The sequence below is a fragment of the Leiobunum rupestre genome, chromosome 1 (genome assembly GCF_980474605.1).
Source record: "Leiobunum rupestre chromosome 1, qqLeiRupe1.1.hap1, whole genome shotgun sequence".
Classification (NCBI taxonomy): Eukaryota; Metazoa; Arthropoda; class Arachnida; order Opiliones; family Sclerosomatidae; genus Leiobunum; species Leiobunum rupestre.
The window spans coordinates 10462302-10479222 of record NC_143384.1 but is presented as its reverse complement, the minus strand read 5'-3'; the positions used below and the strand labels follow the sequence as shown (position 1 = coordinate 10479222).

Below are 16921 nucleotides of genomic sequence, written 5' to 3'. Positions count from 1 at the left end.
TGAGATAAATTACACTAGCGCGTTCTTCAACGTCCTCGAGGGACAAAACACTATCGTTTTCATGGTTGTCGACGAAATCCCTCCTGTCGAATGTAACCCGTCTCCAATCGAAGTCAAGCAAAATGAACCGGAGACTAGCATCGAAAAAAACCTAGAGCCACCTCAAGCCGATCAACCTAGTTTGGGAATAACATTTAAAATTACCACGCCGGGGAAAAAAATCCGAAAGGGAAAAAAACTGAGCAGATTTTCGATGTCGCCAAAAACGGAGAAACTCTTACGGGTGAAGCTCAGATCGCCGAATGCGCGGCTCAGCCTAGAAGACCCAGGGGGACCTCCCACGTTTATAGGGTACCCATAGGGTACTATTCTTCCATCGAACATTTAATTAAGATAATAAACGAAATTATTAAAGATATGAAGACGTCTCTTCAATATAACGAGATCACTCGCCGAGTTCGAATAAGCCCCTTTCGTCATAACGTACTAGTGCAATTTCATTTTGGTCTAGCCATGACATTGGGCTTCGATCCCGGGATTCAATCTTTGGAAAGGGGTTACCGGGGCGCTAGGCCGGCCCTTATAGGCTTTCAAATCCCCCCTCAACTTTACGTTTATACTAATATCGTCGAAGATCAAATGGTGGGTGACACTCTCGTTCCTCTCGTTAGGATTGTCCCCGTAGAAGGCTCGTTCGGAGATAACGTCGGGAAAATTTATGACGTGCCTCATTACGTGCGAGTCTCCAAACGCTATTTCGACACGATCCAAGTACATATAATGAACCCTCAGGGGAAACCGGCGCCATTTGCCTTCGGGTCTCTGACGGTTAAACTACATCTACGGAAACAAGATGCCTAAGCCGGATGTCCTCGACGCGCGGGGGTCCTGTCCCTATAGAAATTATTATCTTAATCAAGCGCAAACTGGGGGGTCTAATTTCTATCAAGGAGCGGCTTATCAGAAAGGGCACGGTCTCGGAAGTCTGTTCTCGGGGCTCTTCCGCTGGGCCTCCCCTCTTTTAGTTAGAGGGGCGAAGTATATAGGAAAACAAGCGTTGGGGGTCGGCAGTAAAATTCTCAATGACGCCGTGGCGGGTGAGAATATAAAATCTTCGGCGAGGAAACGTTTCGGTGAAGCTCTAGAAGGGATAACCGGACAAAGCGGTTCGGGGCGGAAAAAGCGTAGGAGAACTAAAACGAGAAGCAAGAAGAAGAAAACAACGAGCAGGAGGAAAACTAGAAAAAGGACCGTTAAACGCAGAATCGGGGCAGTAGCTCGTCGGAAGTCCACGAAACACGTTCGTGACATTTTTTCCCTCAACTAAAAAAGAACCAAAATGTACAAAGTTGAAGCCTTGAAATCGGAATTGGACCTGTTCTCGGTCACCCCCGTGCAAACTAGCGTCGAAAGCGCGACTCCAACTTTCTATCGACCGATCTCTACGCTACGAGATGATTCCCAGATTGAATTTTGTATCCCTAAAAGCCCCGAGTATACGGATCTCGCGATGAGTCTCCTTCACGTTAAATGTAAAGTAACGCGGGAGAATGGGGCTAATTTAGACCCCGACGTTAAATTATCAACTTGTAATAACCTAATGCATAGTCTCTTCGATCAAATTGAAATCTACTTGAACGACAATTTAATCACGCCCTCGGCAAGTCGATATTCATACCGAGCCTATTTAGAATCGCTCTTGAACTATTCTGGCGAGGCTAAAACTTCTCACCTGACTTCGTGTCTCTACGCCAAAGACGCTGCCGGAAAGTTTGACGATATAATTACCAACTCGGGGAGCAAGATTCGTCAAGCAGCTATTAAGGATTCAAAGGAAATTTCCTTAGTAGGGGCAATATACGCCGACCTTTTCAACATTCCGAAATACCTTCTAAGCGGGGTGGAAATTAAAGTCCGACTTTCAAGGAGTAAAACGGCCTTTGTCCTTATGGGAGACCCCTCGTTAAACGTGGGGAATTTTAAGATCGCTATAACGGACGCTACTTTGGAAATACGGAAATGCAAGATAAGTCCTCAAATCATTCTGGCTCACGAAAACGCTCTCTTAGGCGCCACAGCGAAGTACCCTTTTACCCGAACCGAAGTGAAAAGCCACGTACTGCTCACCGGCGTTTCAAATACGAGTCTCGACAATGTGTGGCTGGGACCGCTCCCTCAACGCGTTATTATCGGCCTAGTCTCGCATACGGCTTGCGCGGGCGATTTTCATAAAAATCCTTATAACTTTCAACCATTCGGGTTAAATTTCTTATCTCTCTACGTTGATTCGGACGCGGTTCCGAGCAAACCTCTCCAGCCCAAGTTTTCCCAGAATCAATTTGCCCGTGAATATTACACCTTGTTTACGGGGACTAATATACATTTTAAAGATGATGGGAATAGTATATCGCACTCAGAATATCCGAGGGGCTATACTCTATATGCCTTTGATATCACGCCTGATCTTTCCGCGAGTGACAACTCTCATTGGAACCCCGTAAGACGGGGACAGTTACGTATCGAGTTGGGATTCGAAACCCCGCTCACTGAATCGGTTTCGGTCGTTATTTACGGGGAATTTCATAGTTTAATGCAAATAGACAAAGACCGCAACGTGGTGATTGATTATTAAAATGAACACGTTAGAAATAAACGAGATCATCGGGCATTTACCCGGGTATCAAGGTGCCTTTGCTTCCGATAGACTCCCCGAATATATCCCTTCCTTCCCCGCCTCCCTGGTCGTTAACCTCGATCCTCACGACGGGCCCGGGACTCATTGGGTAGCTATTTACCTAGACGCTTTCAGGAGGGCCGGGTACTTTGACTCGGCGGGTCGTCCGGTGACCCTCCCCACGATAAAAAAGTTCCTGAGAAAACATTCCTCGAAAATACTCTACAATAGACGTCGTCTACAGGCCGTGGGAAGCAAAGTTTGCGGACAATACTGCGTGCTCTATCTGGAACATCGCTATAGGGGGCGGAGTTTGACCTCTTTCGCTGATAGGTTCACGAGGAACCAATGGAGTAATGACAATCGCGTGGAGACCCTATTTAAGAAGCGGATTTAACTTACCTTGAGTCAGAGGGGGTATCAGCCAACAGAAACATCATGGAAAGACCGCTGGTAGTTGTCGATTTTGAATTCTTACTCGGCGCGAAATACGAACCGGTCGTTAAAGAAGTTGCCGTCGCGTTCGTCGGGGAGTTTCCCCTAGTTAAAAGTTTATTCGTTAAACCTCCGTACCACGGTAGCGGTCTTTCTCACCACGTAGCCCGGCAAAATCAATGGGTCTTTACCCATATCAACGGTTACCTCTGGAACCACGGCGATACCCCTTACATCGAGCTAGAACATCGGCTCAAGGCCTTAACCGAGGACTCCGAATTCGTTTACTGCAAGGGAGAGGAGAAATGTCACGTCCTCAGGAAACTCATCCCCCAAGAGGTGATCGAACTCGGGGAAATCGGTTGCCCCAAGGCCAAGGACATCAGCATCGGCCAGAACTATCGGTGTCGGTTTCATCGGCGAGGGAGCCCGACGCTTCTCTGTGCGCGGGAGAAGGCCTGCCGCTTCGCCAAGTGGTTGGAGACCCATCACCAGACGGCTCCCTCGCCGCTCTTCGAGGAAGACGAAGGATTCTTTTAAAACTTTTCTTTATAAAAAAACAATTAATTATTTTTCGAACTCTTATGTTTTTAAAAAACCATTACGTAATTTTCTCAATTCGCGCGCGTATTTTCATTTCGTATCATTTTTCTTATATTCAGTGTTATCATTTTTTGTAATATCTTCCTTTGCGTTAATAAATGTTTCGTTCGAATTTATGTTTTTATTTTTTCAACATACACGTCTAAACTCGTAAGGGGGGATGGGGGAAAGAGAAAGTCGAGGTTTTTTAGTCGTCTAGTACCGGATCATTCCCCGGGTCATTCCCGAAGTCGGAGAAGTAAGAGGTAGACGCTTTTTTTCTTAAGATGAATTTTGAGAAAAACAGAATCGCTAGTTTCAAGAGTTTTCCCTGTAAGTTTTTAAACGTGAGGGAGCTAGCGAAAGCGGGTTTTTTCTACGTCGGTCACCGGGACAGCGTAATGTGTTTCTCCTGTCAGCGTGTCGTCAAGGACTGGACGGCCGACGACGTCCCGTTACTAAGACACGAAAAAGAGTGTAACTTTTGTCCGTTCATAAGAAATGATTTTTCGGGGGATGTCCCAGCCCTGTCGATGGAGCTTGAAGGGTCAAAGCCGATGCGATACGAGATCGCGCGAATTCGTTCCTTTACTAGAGGATTTAATAATAATTATATTAAGAATAATATTAATAATAAGGAAGGTTTGCCGATTGATCCTTTAAGGGAAGCTAGGCATTTATCCAAAGCTGGTTTTTTTTTTACGAATTTCAAAGATTGCGTAAAATGCTTTTCCTGTTCTGGGGAACTAATGAACTGGGATAAGGAAGATAGTCCGTTCGAGGAACATTGGGAAAATTTTCCTCATTGTAAATTTCTTATTTCGAGGGCAAGAAGTGGAAATGTAAAGCATTTAATAGCCGCTGAGGATATCGTAGAAAAGGACAACCAGCTGAATTATTCGACTTACCCCGAATCACGATTAATATACGATTCTTTAAACGAAATAGTCGAAGTCTTAGATGAAGGACGAGGTCTAGACATGCCCGGGGAATAATAGATTTATCCCGAGGAATTCGAGAGGGGCCGCGTGATAATAGACTATTTTTAGGGGGGGCCGTTCACCCCTCAGCGAGAGATGGAAAGAGGGATTTACCCTCCCGCCTCGGTTCTAAGGATCATTCGATCGGTCGCGGACGAAGGTGATAGACACCATTTTTACTCGGCTTCCGTTAAAAAAGATGCATTTTGAGAAAAATAGAATCGCTAGTTTCAGAGGGTTTCCATGTAAGTTTCTAAACGCGAGGGAGCTAGCGAAAGCTGGTTTTTTCTACACCGGGCACACTGATAACGTCATGTGCTTCTCTTGCGAGAGGGTCGTCAAGGGGTGGATGACTAATGACGTCCCGTTGCTGAAACATATCGAGCAGAATCGCTTATGTAAATTCGTAAATGACGAGAATACGGGGAATGTCCCCGTCCTAACACTGCCGATAGACGATAAAGAGCAGACGGATGAGACGGAGCTAAATCCTATGCGCCATGAGCTTGAGAGAATTCGTTCGTTTAACAAGGGATTCCCTGTTAATATCGTAGATGGTAGAGCCTTAGCTCGGGCTGGGTTTTATTATTTAAATTATAAAGATTCCGTTAAATGCTTCGCGTGTGAGGGTGAACTTATGGCTTGGGAAAAAGGCGATAGTCCTTTCGGTGAGCATAGGAAATATTTCCCCCATTGTAAATTTCTATTAGGGGAAGAATGTGGAAACGTAGCTCATTTTATAGCTGACGAGGATATTGTAGAAACTAACCAGCCACCTTATTCTTCGACTGCCGAGAAAGCCATAGTATACTGTTTTTTAAAAGAGGTGGTTGACATTTTAGAGGGTGAAAAACGGAAACGACTGGAAACCAAACATTTTTGCACAATTGGATAATAGGTTTCGGAGGCCGCGTGAATCTCTCTCTTTTCCCCAACTTTCTCACGGTTTGAGAAATTCCTTCATTCGGGGTCTCTCCCCCCCTAGTTAGAGATTTCTCCCTGGATTTTAGTTTGGTAGGAATCATTCGATCGCTAGTTTACGAAGGTGTCAGACTAAATTTTTAACTTCCTCTAAAAAAATGAATACCCTGGCGAAACGAGTCGCTAGTTTTAAAAAGTTCCCGGTGGAATATATGGACACTCTCGAACTGGCTCAGGCGGGCTTCTTCTTCGTAGGGCATAAGGATATCACTATCTGCTTCTGGTGCGACGGTCTGGTGCGGGATTGGGAGCTGGGATCTAACCCCTTACATTGCCACACCGCCTTGTTCCCCGAGTGCGAGTACGCCAAGCTCGAGTTCGCGAAGCTACAGGAGACCTACGATGCCCAACTAGGCCCTATGAGGTATGCGGACGAGCGGTTGAAGACTTTCACCAGTTTCCCGCTAGAGAAGCCGTGCCATATGGAACTCACCAACGCGGGTTTTTTCTACACAAACTTTACGGACTACGTGAAGTGTTTTTTCTGCGGTGGTGAGATCGGAGATTGGGGTGCGGAAGACGATGCCTTTCTGGAACACGGGAGACTATTTCCCGATTGCAAATTTGCAAAAAACTATTATTGCGGGAACGTCTTTTTAAAATCATTCATGCTCGACATCGCGTAAAATTTGATCTCGTTCCCGTAACTTTCTTTTTCCTCGATGTAGAAGATCGAACTAACTATTCCTTATTAAATAATTTCCATTTTAAAAGGAGAATCTCCCTAATTAATAATATTTTACAGCCTATTTTATTAAAACATGTACAGAAAAGTGTAATAAAAAATGATTTAGTATAATATTCGTCTCGTTATTTTTTTCCAATACATTTTAGGTAAAAAAGATAGGTAAGTGGAGGTATCCATAAAATGAGGTGAAGTTAGAGGGCTCCATAATTTTGGATCTATAAATTCGGTGGCTCTATAAAAATCGCTCCATAATTTTGCTTATCTATAAAAAATGCGAGACCTTATCTATATTTCTGCTTATCTATAAAATCGCTCTATAATATTTCTGCTTATCTATAAAATCGCTCTATAATCTTGCTTATCTATGGCCAGGCCTATTTCTCTCTAGTTCAATCTAGCTGGCATCACAAAAACATCACGGCGGGAAAGCTTTGAGGAGCAAGGATTGCGCGCCAAAAAGGGCAGAAGAGTTTGGGAGACGAAAGGAGGCAAATCTTGGAAAAGCTAGACAATATAGTCACGAGGATACATCACGAGGGAAGTGAAATACGCGACACCATGATAACTATGGGATCCTCTCGCCAGACTCGTAACGCCGTGGCCGTGGTGCCAAGAACCAAGTGGAGTAACTTCATAAACATTCATGCTGTACCGTATAAATCATTTTAATTTAATTTAATTGGAAACCAGCCAGTTCGAACGTAAATCAATGTGCTTAGAATAGTTAATTAAGTTAGCTTTTTAAAGTCTGGGTTAGGTTTGAGTGTGTAAGTTAGTAAATGTAGAATGTTGTTTAACTTTATTTTTTGGTGTGTATAATTATTTAATTAGTGTATTAAAGTATGACGAAACTAATTCCTGAAGTCTGTTCCCATTAATTTAATCTATTCAATGAGTACGTCGTCTAAGTTTAATTCTATTTTGGAAACGTCTCATAAGTTTAAATTAACTTATGTCCGGCCTCGCAGTGAGTGAGCGGCACCGTCAGGTGCCAATACCCAGAATACATTGCATGTTTTATAAGTCAACCTTACACTAAAGACATAGGAAAGTATAAGTTCAAAAACAAGCCACGTGCTTTCAAAAATGTGACGTCAATCGATCATTATTAGCTAAAATCCCTCATTTTAAAGTCTTTTCCTCCTATAAGTCACTCGTTTTCCTCTAAAATAGACTAAATTATTTTCCGTCCAAAAACCTCTTTTTTTCCCGATTGGTTCCGTTAGATGGTGGATTGAAAATATGCCCCTGTAGCAAATCGGTTTCGGGCCGACGTCAGCGGCAGAAGTAATTCGCGGAGTCAGTGAATGTTGGCTTACTGCACAATTTATGGTCGAAATGCCCTACTTGATTTAGCGTAAGCCCGACGTCGTATGTTCGACTTCTGCCGACTTTCAATGTTCATGTACTCCAAAACATCGGTGGGCCGACTTGGTAATAAGTCTTATTTTCAATCCAAAAACTACTTAAAGGTGTTAGAACCAGACGAGTCGTATTTAAGAATTAAAGAAAAATAAGTAAGTGGAAAGCTGTGAAGAGAAAGATTTTTAGTAATTTCTTCGATCACGGCATTTCAAATAAATTTTATTTAACCGGACTAAGTAAAGTCTGAAAAATGTACATATTTTTTTTAAGATTAAGACTTTTGGTCATGGACCTAAAACGACTTTCGACCCAAGACCGACCCCTAATCTACTCCGGTGTGCTACATCGGTCGCCACCCTGACTAAGAAAAGTCTGAAAAACGTACATATTTTTTTTAATCGAAAAAGATTAAGACTTTTTGGGTTGGCTTTTGGTCATGGACCTAAAATAATAAATAATCCCCAGAGCTAATTGCAAAGTATAAAATAAAGTGATACGAGATAATGTTCCTTTATTTTAAAAGGATATCTTATTGTAAATAGAAGTGGTATTTAATAGTTTAATAAATTGTTTAAAAAAATTATTTTGAATAAAATCATCTTGAGCATTATAAAGATTTAATTTATCAATAAAATTAAAGATTTCATTGTCTCTATCAAATTTGTTTATTATATTATCGTATGATATAAATATATATATATACAGGGTGTTACGGATAAGAGTACCGAAACTTTTATAATGTGTTCTATGGGTCAATACGAGTTGAAAATGTCTCATAAACCATGGTACTAAAATGTAACGTTTAGGAGATACAAGCTTTAAAAATTTGACCTAAAAAACACCGAAATTCACGCAATTGTGAAATCCTTATTATACCTTGATCACAATTGTTGTCTTAAAATGATCGGTTGTTTTTTAGGGATAAAATGATAAAAGAATCGCCGAATATCAAAAGATCATAACAATCTCGTCCGGAAGTATGCACCTCCAGATTGTGAATTTACGAAGAAGCTTTAAAAACAAGACTTGTAATAATTTTCGACGTTTAACTGTAACCTAGTCGTGTTTGATAGTACAAAAACCAGCAGCACATAATTAATGGTATGCTTTTTATTTATCAAAACAGAACAATTATTGACATTGTTACACGTACCGTCCACATTATTTACAAGAGTTGTTCGAAATGCCCACCTTGAACTCTAATGCACAAACGACAACGTCGTACAAATGAGTGACGAACGTTTTCCCAGATGTCTGGTGTGTTTCGAATTGTCTCACATGCATCGATAATACGCTGGCGCAAGTCGTCGACATCTCGGACCTCTGTTTTATAAACTACGTCTTTCAGATGTCCCCAAAGATAGAAGTCACAAACGTTGAAATCGGGAGATCGTGCTGGCCATGGATTAGTTCCTCCTCGTCCTAATCCACCTTAAAGGAAATGTCGCATCGAGGTGGTCTCTCACTGCACGGCTGAAATGTGGTGGCGCCCCATCGTGCAAGAACCACATCCACTGTCTAGTCGCTAACGGAACATTTTCCAGAAGCTTTGGGAGGGCTCGTTGCAGAAATTCCAGGTACGACTCTCCATTCAATCTTGGCGGAAGGAAATAGGGTCCCACTAAGTTGTCTCCAACAATGCCACACCAGACGTTTAGGCTGAATTTTTCTTGGTGAGCTGCGACCACAGTTCCGTGAGGGTTGTTTTGGCTCCACTGACGGGTATTGTGTAAGTTGAGAATACCATCTCGCGAGAAATTGGCCTCATCGCATGCTAAGATGACACTTGGGAACTGCGGATCTTCTTGCACTTTGTCCACAATCCACTGACAGAAGTTGCGGTGGTGTGGATAGTCGGCTTCGCTTAAGGCTTGAACTTTCTGTAAGTTGTAAGGGTGATAATGATGACCATGAAGAATTCTCCAGACCATCACGTGATTAACACCCAGCTGTCGTCCAACTTGACGGGTACTTGTGCTGGGGTCATCATCGAAAATTGTCAGTACCTGAAACATTCCAGATGGTTTTTTCAATGAAAACACTATGTTATAAACTACATCGCGCAAACAGAGATTTCAAATAATTACCTGTTCTTCTACGATTAGTGGAACGTTTCGCACTCCTTCTCGAGAGGGTTGAAGTTGACCAGTGTCTCGTAAACGCCGGTCCACACTTTCGAAAGTTCGTCTATTCGGTAGTCTTCTGTTAGGGAAAGTTTCTTGGTACAATCGTCGGGCTTCGCAGTTCCCAAGTGTCATCTTAGCATGCGATGAGGCCAATTTCTCGCGAGATGGTATTCTCAACTTACACAATACTCATCAGTGGAGCCAAAACAACCCTCACGGAACTGCGGTCGCAACTCAGCAAGAAAAATTCAAAATAAACGTCTGGTGTGGCATTTTTGGAGACAACTTAGTGGGGAACTATTTCCTTCCGCCAAGATAGAATGGAGAGTCGTACCTGGAATTTCTGCAACGAGCCCTACCAGAACTTCTGGAAGATGTTCCGTTAGCGACTAGACAGCGGATGTGGTTTTTGCACGATGCGGTGCCAACACATTTCAGCCGTGCCGTGAGAGACCACCTCGATGCGACATTTCCTTTAAGGTGGATAGGACGAGGAGGAACTATTCCATGGCCAGCACTATCTGCCGATTTGAACGCTTGTGACTTCTATCTTTGGGGACATCTGAAAGACGTAGTTTATAAAACAGAGGTCCGAGATGTCGACGACTTGCGTCAGCGTATAATCGATGCATGTGAGACAATTCGAAACACACCAGACATCTGGGAAAACGTTCGTCAATCATTTGTACGACGTTGTCGTTTGTGCATTAGAGTTCAAGGTGGGCATTTCGAACAACTCTTGTAAATAATGTGGACGGTACGTGTAACAATGTCAATAATTGTTCTGTTTTGATAAATAAAAAGCATACCATTAATTATGTGCTGCTGGTTTTTGTACTATCAAACACGACTAGGTTACAGTTAAACGTCGAAAATTATTACAAGTCTTGTTTTTAAAGCTTCTTCGTAAATTAACAATATGGAGGTGCATACTTCCGCACGATATTGTAATGATCTTTTGATATTCGGCGATCCTTTTATCACTTTATCTTTAAAAAACAACCGATCATTTAAGACAACAATTGTGATCAAGGCATAATAAGGATTTCACATTTGCGTGAATTTCGGTGTTTAGGTCAAATTTTGAAAGCTTGTATCTCCTAAACGGTACATTTTAGGACCATGGTTCATGAGACATTTTCAACTCGTATTGACCCATAGAACACATTATAAAAGTTTCGGTACTCTTATCCGTAACACCCTGTATATATAAATAAATATAAAATTAAAAAAAAAAATTGTTTTTGGACTTTACTCTTCGTTACTAGGCTTCCACCCACTTTATCCGACGTTGAACTAAAAAACTACCTTCCGACTGATAGCGTTTTGACAACAGTACACTGCATACGTTTAACAAGTTGACAAGCCAAAATATACCTCTCCTTGGAAGAATTGTCCCTAGTGGTATTAATTTATCGAGATTACCCAGTGTAGAGTTATTTGTTAAAAATGTTATCCCAGTTCTATCCCGCCCGGTATAAAATTTTAATTATAAATAAAATAATTCAGACGAAACGACATATTTTAATTTATTCAGAATATCATAAGTTAAGTAGTTACAACAGTGAGTTAGACGTACTATAACAATGCACAATTGAATTAAACCCTTTTTACAGTACAAGTTTATAAGTTGAATATAATACGAAGCAAATTTTAATGAAAGAAATATCTACAGAGGGTATTATAACGACCGTTCGCTTTTTGGTTTATAATTTTAACGGAATTGGGCCGATTTTAATTAAACGATAGTTTATCGAAATTTTGTTAAAAGAATATTCCCTAAGGCCGCGTGATAAATTTACGAGAATAATTTTACGTTGCCGTTATATCGAAAATTTATTTGATTCGGGATTGCCAGAACTGTAATGTTGTGGGCGAGTGATTAGAAAATAAAATGGCAACCAGAATTATACTAAATTATAAATGTTTATTTTTATTCAGAACAGTCTATGGAACGTTCTAAATTTAACTTTCATCAATAACCCAACAATATATATCCCATCTACGTAATTGTACAGAACTGGTACTCATTTGTCTAAGACTAGATTTGTCTTAGTTCATCGTGATTAAAAATAAACAAAAACACACTTACACTTAAGTAAATATCATAAATTACACTGAGTAATTTTAACTAAATTCAAACTACCTAACTATAAACTGTCTTAATTAACAGCTGAGAGCTGTTCGCTACTAATTACTTCCAATCTACTTAATTAGCTTCACAGGTTGAGTTGATAATTTCAAGGGTATAATTAGGTTATTCCAATTCAAAAAATAATAACAATCAATTTTATCTTACAGCTGACTTGTGTTAGTTCACAATTACTTTAACACTTTCAGTCTTAAACACGCACTGTTCCAAACGCGAAACACAATTTAACTCTTTTCTTGACCGAAGACCGAACATACTAATTAAAACAGCAAAGTTACCTCATAACGTTTGACCGACACCAGGACCCCGTCCTGTAGTAGTTCGTCTGACAGCCAAGAACTAAGAAAGACTTTATCTTCAATATTGACGGCAACGGCCTTATATACTTTTATTTTGTGTTTTTTTGACCCGTCGAGATTTGACTAAACTTAGAAAAATTGAAGAGATTATATTTTTTACCCGGTTTGATTGACAGTTCTCCACACGTTGGCGCTATATTATTACTTTGATATAGTTTCCGTGGGAGTTTTAAATAATTAGCCTTTTTCTAAGCGTTATTAAAAGGTAACAATGAACTCCTTTTTGTGTTTTAACGAAATTTTGTTAAGAATTAAACAAAAATTTAAAACAAAGCAAAAAACCATACCAAATAATAAAAACAAAGTTCAATAAACAATATATACAGATATTGTATTAATCCGTTTAGTAAAGAACCCGACTTATCATAATGGTTCCTTTACTTTAATATTTTCCCTAAGGAAGTCAATGGCTCGGCGGTGAACTATCCGCATTGTTACAATGCGACCCGAGTTCAATTCCTGATCACGATCAAATTTAACATTAAAATACTAAAATATTTAATTATATATAAGATTAATATAATCTATAAATATTTAATTAAATATAAGATTAATATAATTTATAAATATTTAATTAAATATAAGATTAATATAATTTATAAATATTTAATTAAATATAAGATTAATATAATTTTCAAATATTTAAAATGATGTAAAATAAATTATAGTACCTAACGTTATAACTTTGTAAAGGACATTCGCCAAAGCTGTTTTTTTGAAAAACACCGTAACTTAGCAAGCGTTGGTGGCTGAGTGGTTAGAGTAAATCTCTTGCACGAGGCAGACCCGGGTTCGATTCCCGGCCGGCGCCAATGAATCGCAAATTGATATTAAGACGAATACCGTGTACAATTGGTGGAAACCCTGCCATTGGACGTTGAGAGGTTGCATAACACTCAGCACTTGATCGGTCCCAAAGTCATTAAGAAGAAGTTGGAGAGAAAACGCCCATACAAACACAACAGACTAAGCATCCACAACCATCTTCACACAAACACAACAGACTCAGCATCCACAACCATCTTCACACAAACACAACAAACTCAACACCCACAACCGTCATAACACGAACTCAACATCCACAACCATCATAAAACAAACTCAACACCCACAACATTCACAACACGAACTGCACATTCAGAACCTACTCATAAACATTTCAATAATGAAATATCCAATCAAACTGAATTAAAACTGTTGCGACCGTGAGCGTTGACGAGAAAAAGACAATCCAAACCAAACCCAACCGCAAATCAATCCGTTAACGCTCACCGGCACACGTAGGTGGTTTTGCAAACCCTTCGAGAAACTGCGAACGCAGAAATTTCGAGAAACTGCTTACGCAATGATTACCCTTTGCCACGAAAATGCGAACGCGTTCGCAGGCCTCACGGACAGACAAACCCACCCACAGACAGACAGACAGAGACGGTGATTGTATAACCCCTCCTAGGTAAAAACCAAATTTCCCGGTTATTCATCCTTGTACGTCACTTTCAGCAGCGGCGAATTTGATATCCTACTAAACCAAAATAATTTCCCGCTCAATTGCTTAGTAACTGAGTTTTTTGGCGACTTAAAAGAGGGTATGAAGTTCGATTACTCTAGTATGGCAGATAACTCCTCTAAAAAACCTTGTATTATAGAATCTACGGATCCTAATGCAAATGAAGTAGGATTAACGATACAATATCGATTTTCTATCAAAATGTACGGGGGCTTTTGACGAAAGCTGACGAAATATTTGGAAGTGTTGTTTCAGAAAATGTACAGATTTACTGCATGACGGAAACTTTATTGTTACCTGATCGACCAAGTTCTGACTTTTTTCCGGAAGGCTACCCAGTCTTTAGATCTGATCGTGAATCGCATGGCGGCGGCGCCCTTATAGCTATATCTAAGGGCGTCCACTGCATTCGGAGACCAGAGTTGGAGGGTAATTTTGAAGCCGTATGGCTAGAAATAAGTATAAAAAATAACCGAAAACTTCTCGTCGGAAATATTTACTTACCTCCTTCAACTGCAGTCGAATGATACGCCCATCTCCAAGAGCACGTAAAATCTACCCTACTATCTTATCAAGGAGACATAATATTTCTTGGAGACTTCAACCTACCCAAAGTCTCTTGGTCAAATCTCGATGCGAGAAACTGCGCATTCTACTTATTTAAAAAATATGATATTCCCAATTCACAGGGAAACGTTTTAGACTTGTGTCTTACGAACTGTGATAATGTGCTTGTAAAAAATTACAGTTCAGTTGTCAAGATAGACCCCCTGTATCCTGCAATTATAGTAGAGTACTACGGTTCACTTGAATATATCTCAAAGAACTGCAAGAATACCAATTTTTATAAAGAGGCTGATTATTTGTCTCTCTATCGTTACATTGAAGCTATCGACTGAAATGCCCTCTAAAGTTTAGATAATCCAGATGTCGCAGTTCAATTTTATACTACAAACATAATACGCTGTATAGATGTAGCTATTTGAAAGAGGTCAAACAAAAATTATGTTGTCAGATCACAAACGAAACAAACATTTTCGAGCTGGTTCTCCCCCGAACTGATTTAAATTTAAATTTCACAGGAAATTTAAACGTATCTCATCCCTTATTAACCACGAAAAGTTTAATGCTCAACGCATCCTGTCAAAAAAGCTCCTTATTAGAGATATAGCGACTTATAACGATTCTATCATTTCAACCATTATTACTGCTCAATTACACTTGTTGATAACGATAACTTCGTTACCGACAGTAACGACATCACAAAAGCATTCGCCGAACATTTTTCTAGCGTAGCTAGTGATAACTCCAATCCTGTCATCAATACATCACCGACAACATCCATAACCAATAACTTTTTCCGTCTGGTGGTCACCGAAGCCATTAGAAAACTCAAGCCTACCACAAAATATGGGAGCGATGGAATTCAGAACTTTATTATAAAAGGGTGTTAGGATATATTAATAAAAACCACTAGCATATATTTGTAATCTTTCTCTGTCATCTGGTACCTTTCCGAAGGCCTGGAAGACAGCTGTTATTTCTCCGGTTTTTAAAAAAGGCTTCAGTGGTGACCCATATAATAACCGTCCCATAACGGTACTAAATGGCTTCTGTATGGTGGTTGATTTCGTCGCTCATAAACACTTCTATAACTGGTTTAAGTTGAGCATTCCAGAAACTCAGCATGGTTTTGCTAAAGGTAGATCTGTAGACACCTACCTTGTCAACTTTGTTAACTACATTGACCGGGTGGTTCAAAATGGAGGTCAGGTAGACACTATATATATAGATTTATCGAAGGCTTTCGATAGGGTTTCGCGCCCTCGATTGATAGATAAATTGCAACGGGGGCGCATTCGCCGGATCGCGACGTTAGTCTCTCTCATTTTGGCCGTGAGAGAAAAACCCTGCGCGCGCAGGAACGTACTACGTCACAAATTCCCCAGTCTTCTGAGGAGCTAGTAATTCGGGAGGGCTAAGATGATATTTACGGTTTCTCATTGTCTGTCTTCCGCAGATTATTTTTGAACAACCATGATAAAACAAACATAAATTTTAACTGTATTATTTTTTTATTACAATTTATATTTACTTTTATATTACAATTTATATTTATTTTTATTATTTTACTTATCATTCTATTTAATTTCATTAGATAACTACATAAAATGTGTAAGACTTATTTAAAATTCATAAGAAATAAATTATTAATTAATTTGTACTTATTTTATTTCAAATGGTTTAAAAACATACATATTTTTTGTTAAAAACTATTACCAGAGAGTGTAAAGATTATGAGAGGCGTCTCTCTTTCAAAAAAGCGTACTAACTTTTTTTCCCAAAAATGTCCACTACTACCGTAAGAGCGATGGCGCCACCAGTCGCGCCGTTCTCACAGCGCGTGCGTTTCGATGTTAGGTTTAAAAGAGACGCAAAAACTTTCAAGATTTTTAATGCTAGTTTTACAAGGTTTTTAAATAATTTAGTGTGTCTGGGGTATATTGTTCCGTTTTAAATTGTGAAATATCGAAAACAAGAAATCCTTGTTTATCTTTTTATAAGTTTCCATAGGAAAAAGACTGGTAAATTCGCATTTTCATTAGATAGGCTTATTGGCATATTAACTTAATATAAATTTTAGTTCTATTTTGTGACTGAAAAATGTAAATGATGGGCTTACAAATAAAACTACGGAATATTTACACGTTAACCATAGAATTTGCGCGAATCATTTCATTGATGCCAGTTTCATGAATATTAGAACTAAAAATAGGCTCACACCATCCGCTGTGCCAACAATTTTCAGTCTTAATGACTCTACATCATTGGAAATTTCAGAAAATGGTAATTTCTATTCTAGCCTTGCTACTCCTCTGGGAAGATCTAAAGGATAATTTTGGTTTTAAGTTTTTCTTAACGGACAGGATTAGCCAAGATTTTGTTGATAATTTTCTTGGATCTATAAGACAGAAAGGAGGCAACCGTGATCATCCCAATCCACAACAATTTCGAGCTGCATACAAGGCTGCCTCTGTGAATAATCTCTTGAAACCACCGGATTCTAATTTT

General features: G+C 39.8%; 2 protein-coding genes across 2 annotated transcripts; both read left to right on the top strand.

Annotated features, from left to right (window-relative positions):
• The first annotated feature begins 1339 nt into the window (after window positions 1–1339).
• On the top strand, window positions 1340–2632 carry LOC149961073 (uncharacterized protein F54H12.2-like). The gene has a single exon (XM_090154788.1). It carries the CDS (start codon window positions 1340–1342, stop codon window positions 2630–2632), a length of 1293 nt encoding a protein of 430 aa, XP_090010914.1.
• A 1460-nt stretch (window positions 2633–4092) lies between these two features.
• On the top strand, window positions 4093–4686 carry LOC149961072 (baculoviral IAP repeat-containing protein 7-B-like). The gene has a single exon (XM_090154674.1). It carries the CDS (start codon window positions 4093–4095, stop codon window positions 4684–4686), a length of 594 nt encoding a protein of 197 aa, XP_090010800.1.
• Window positions 4687–16921: the final 12235 nt, after the last annotated feature.

What these genes read in the sequence shown, in the direction of transcription:
- LOC149961073 (XM_090154788.1), top strand. Translation starts at nt 1,340, where the DNA reads ATGTACAAAGTTGAAGCCTTGAAATCGGAATTGGACCTGTTCTCGGTC.
- LOC149961072 (XM_090154674.1), top strand. Translation starts at nt 4,093, where the DNA reads ATGTGTTTCTCCTGTCAGCGTGTCGTCAAGGACTGGACGGCCGACGAC.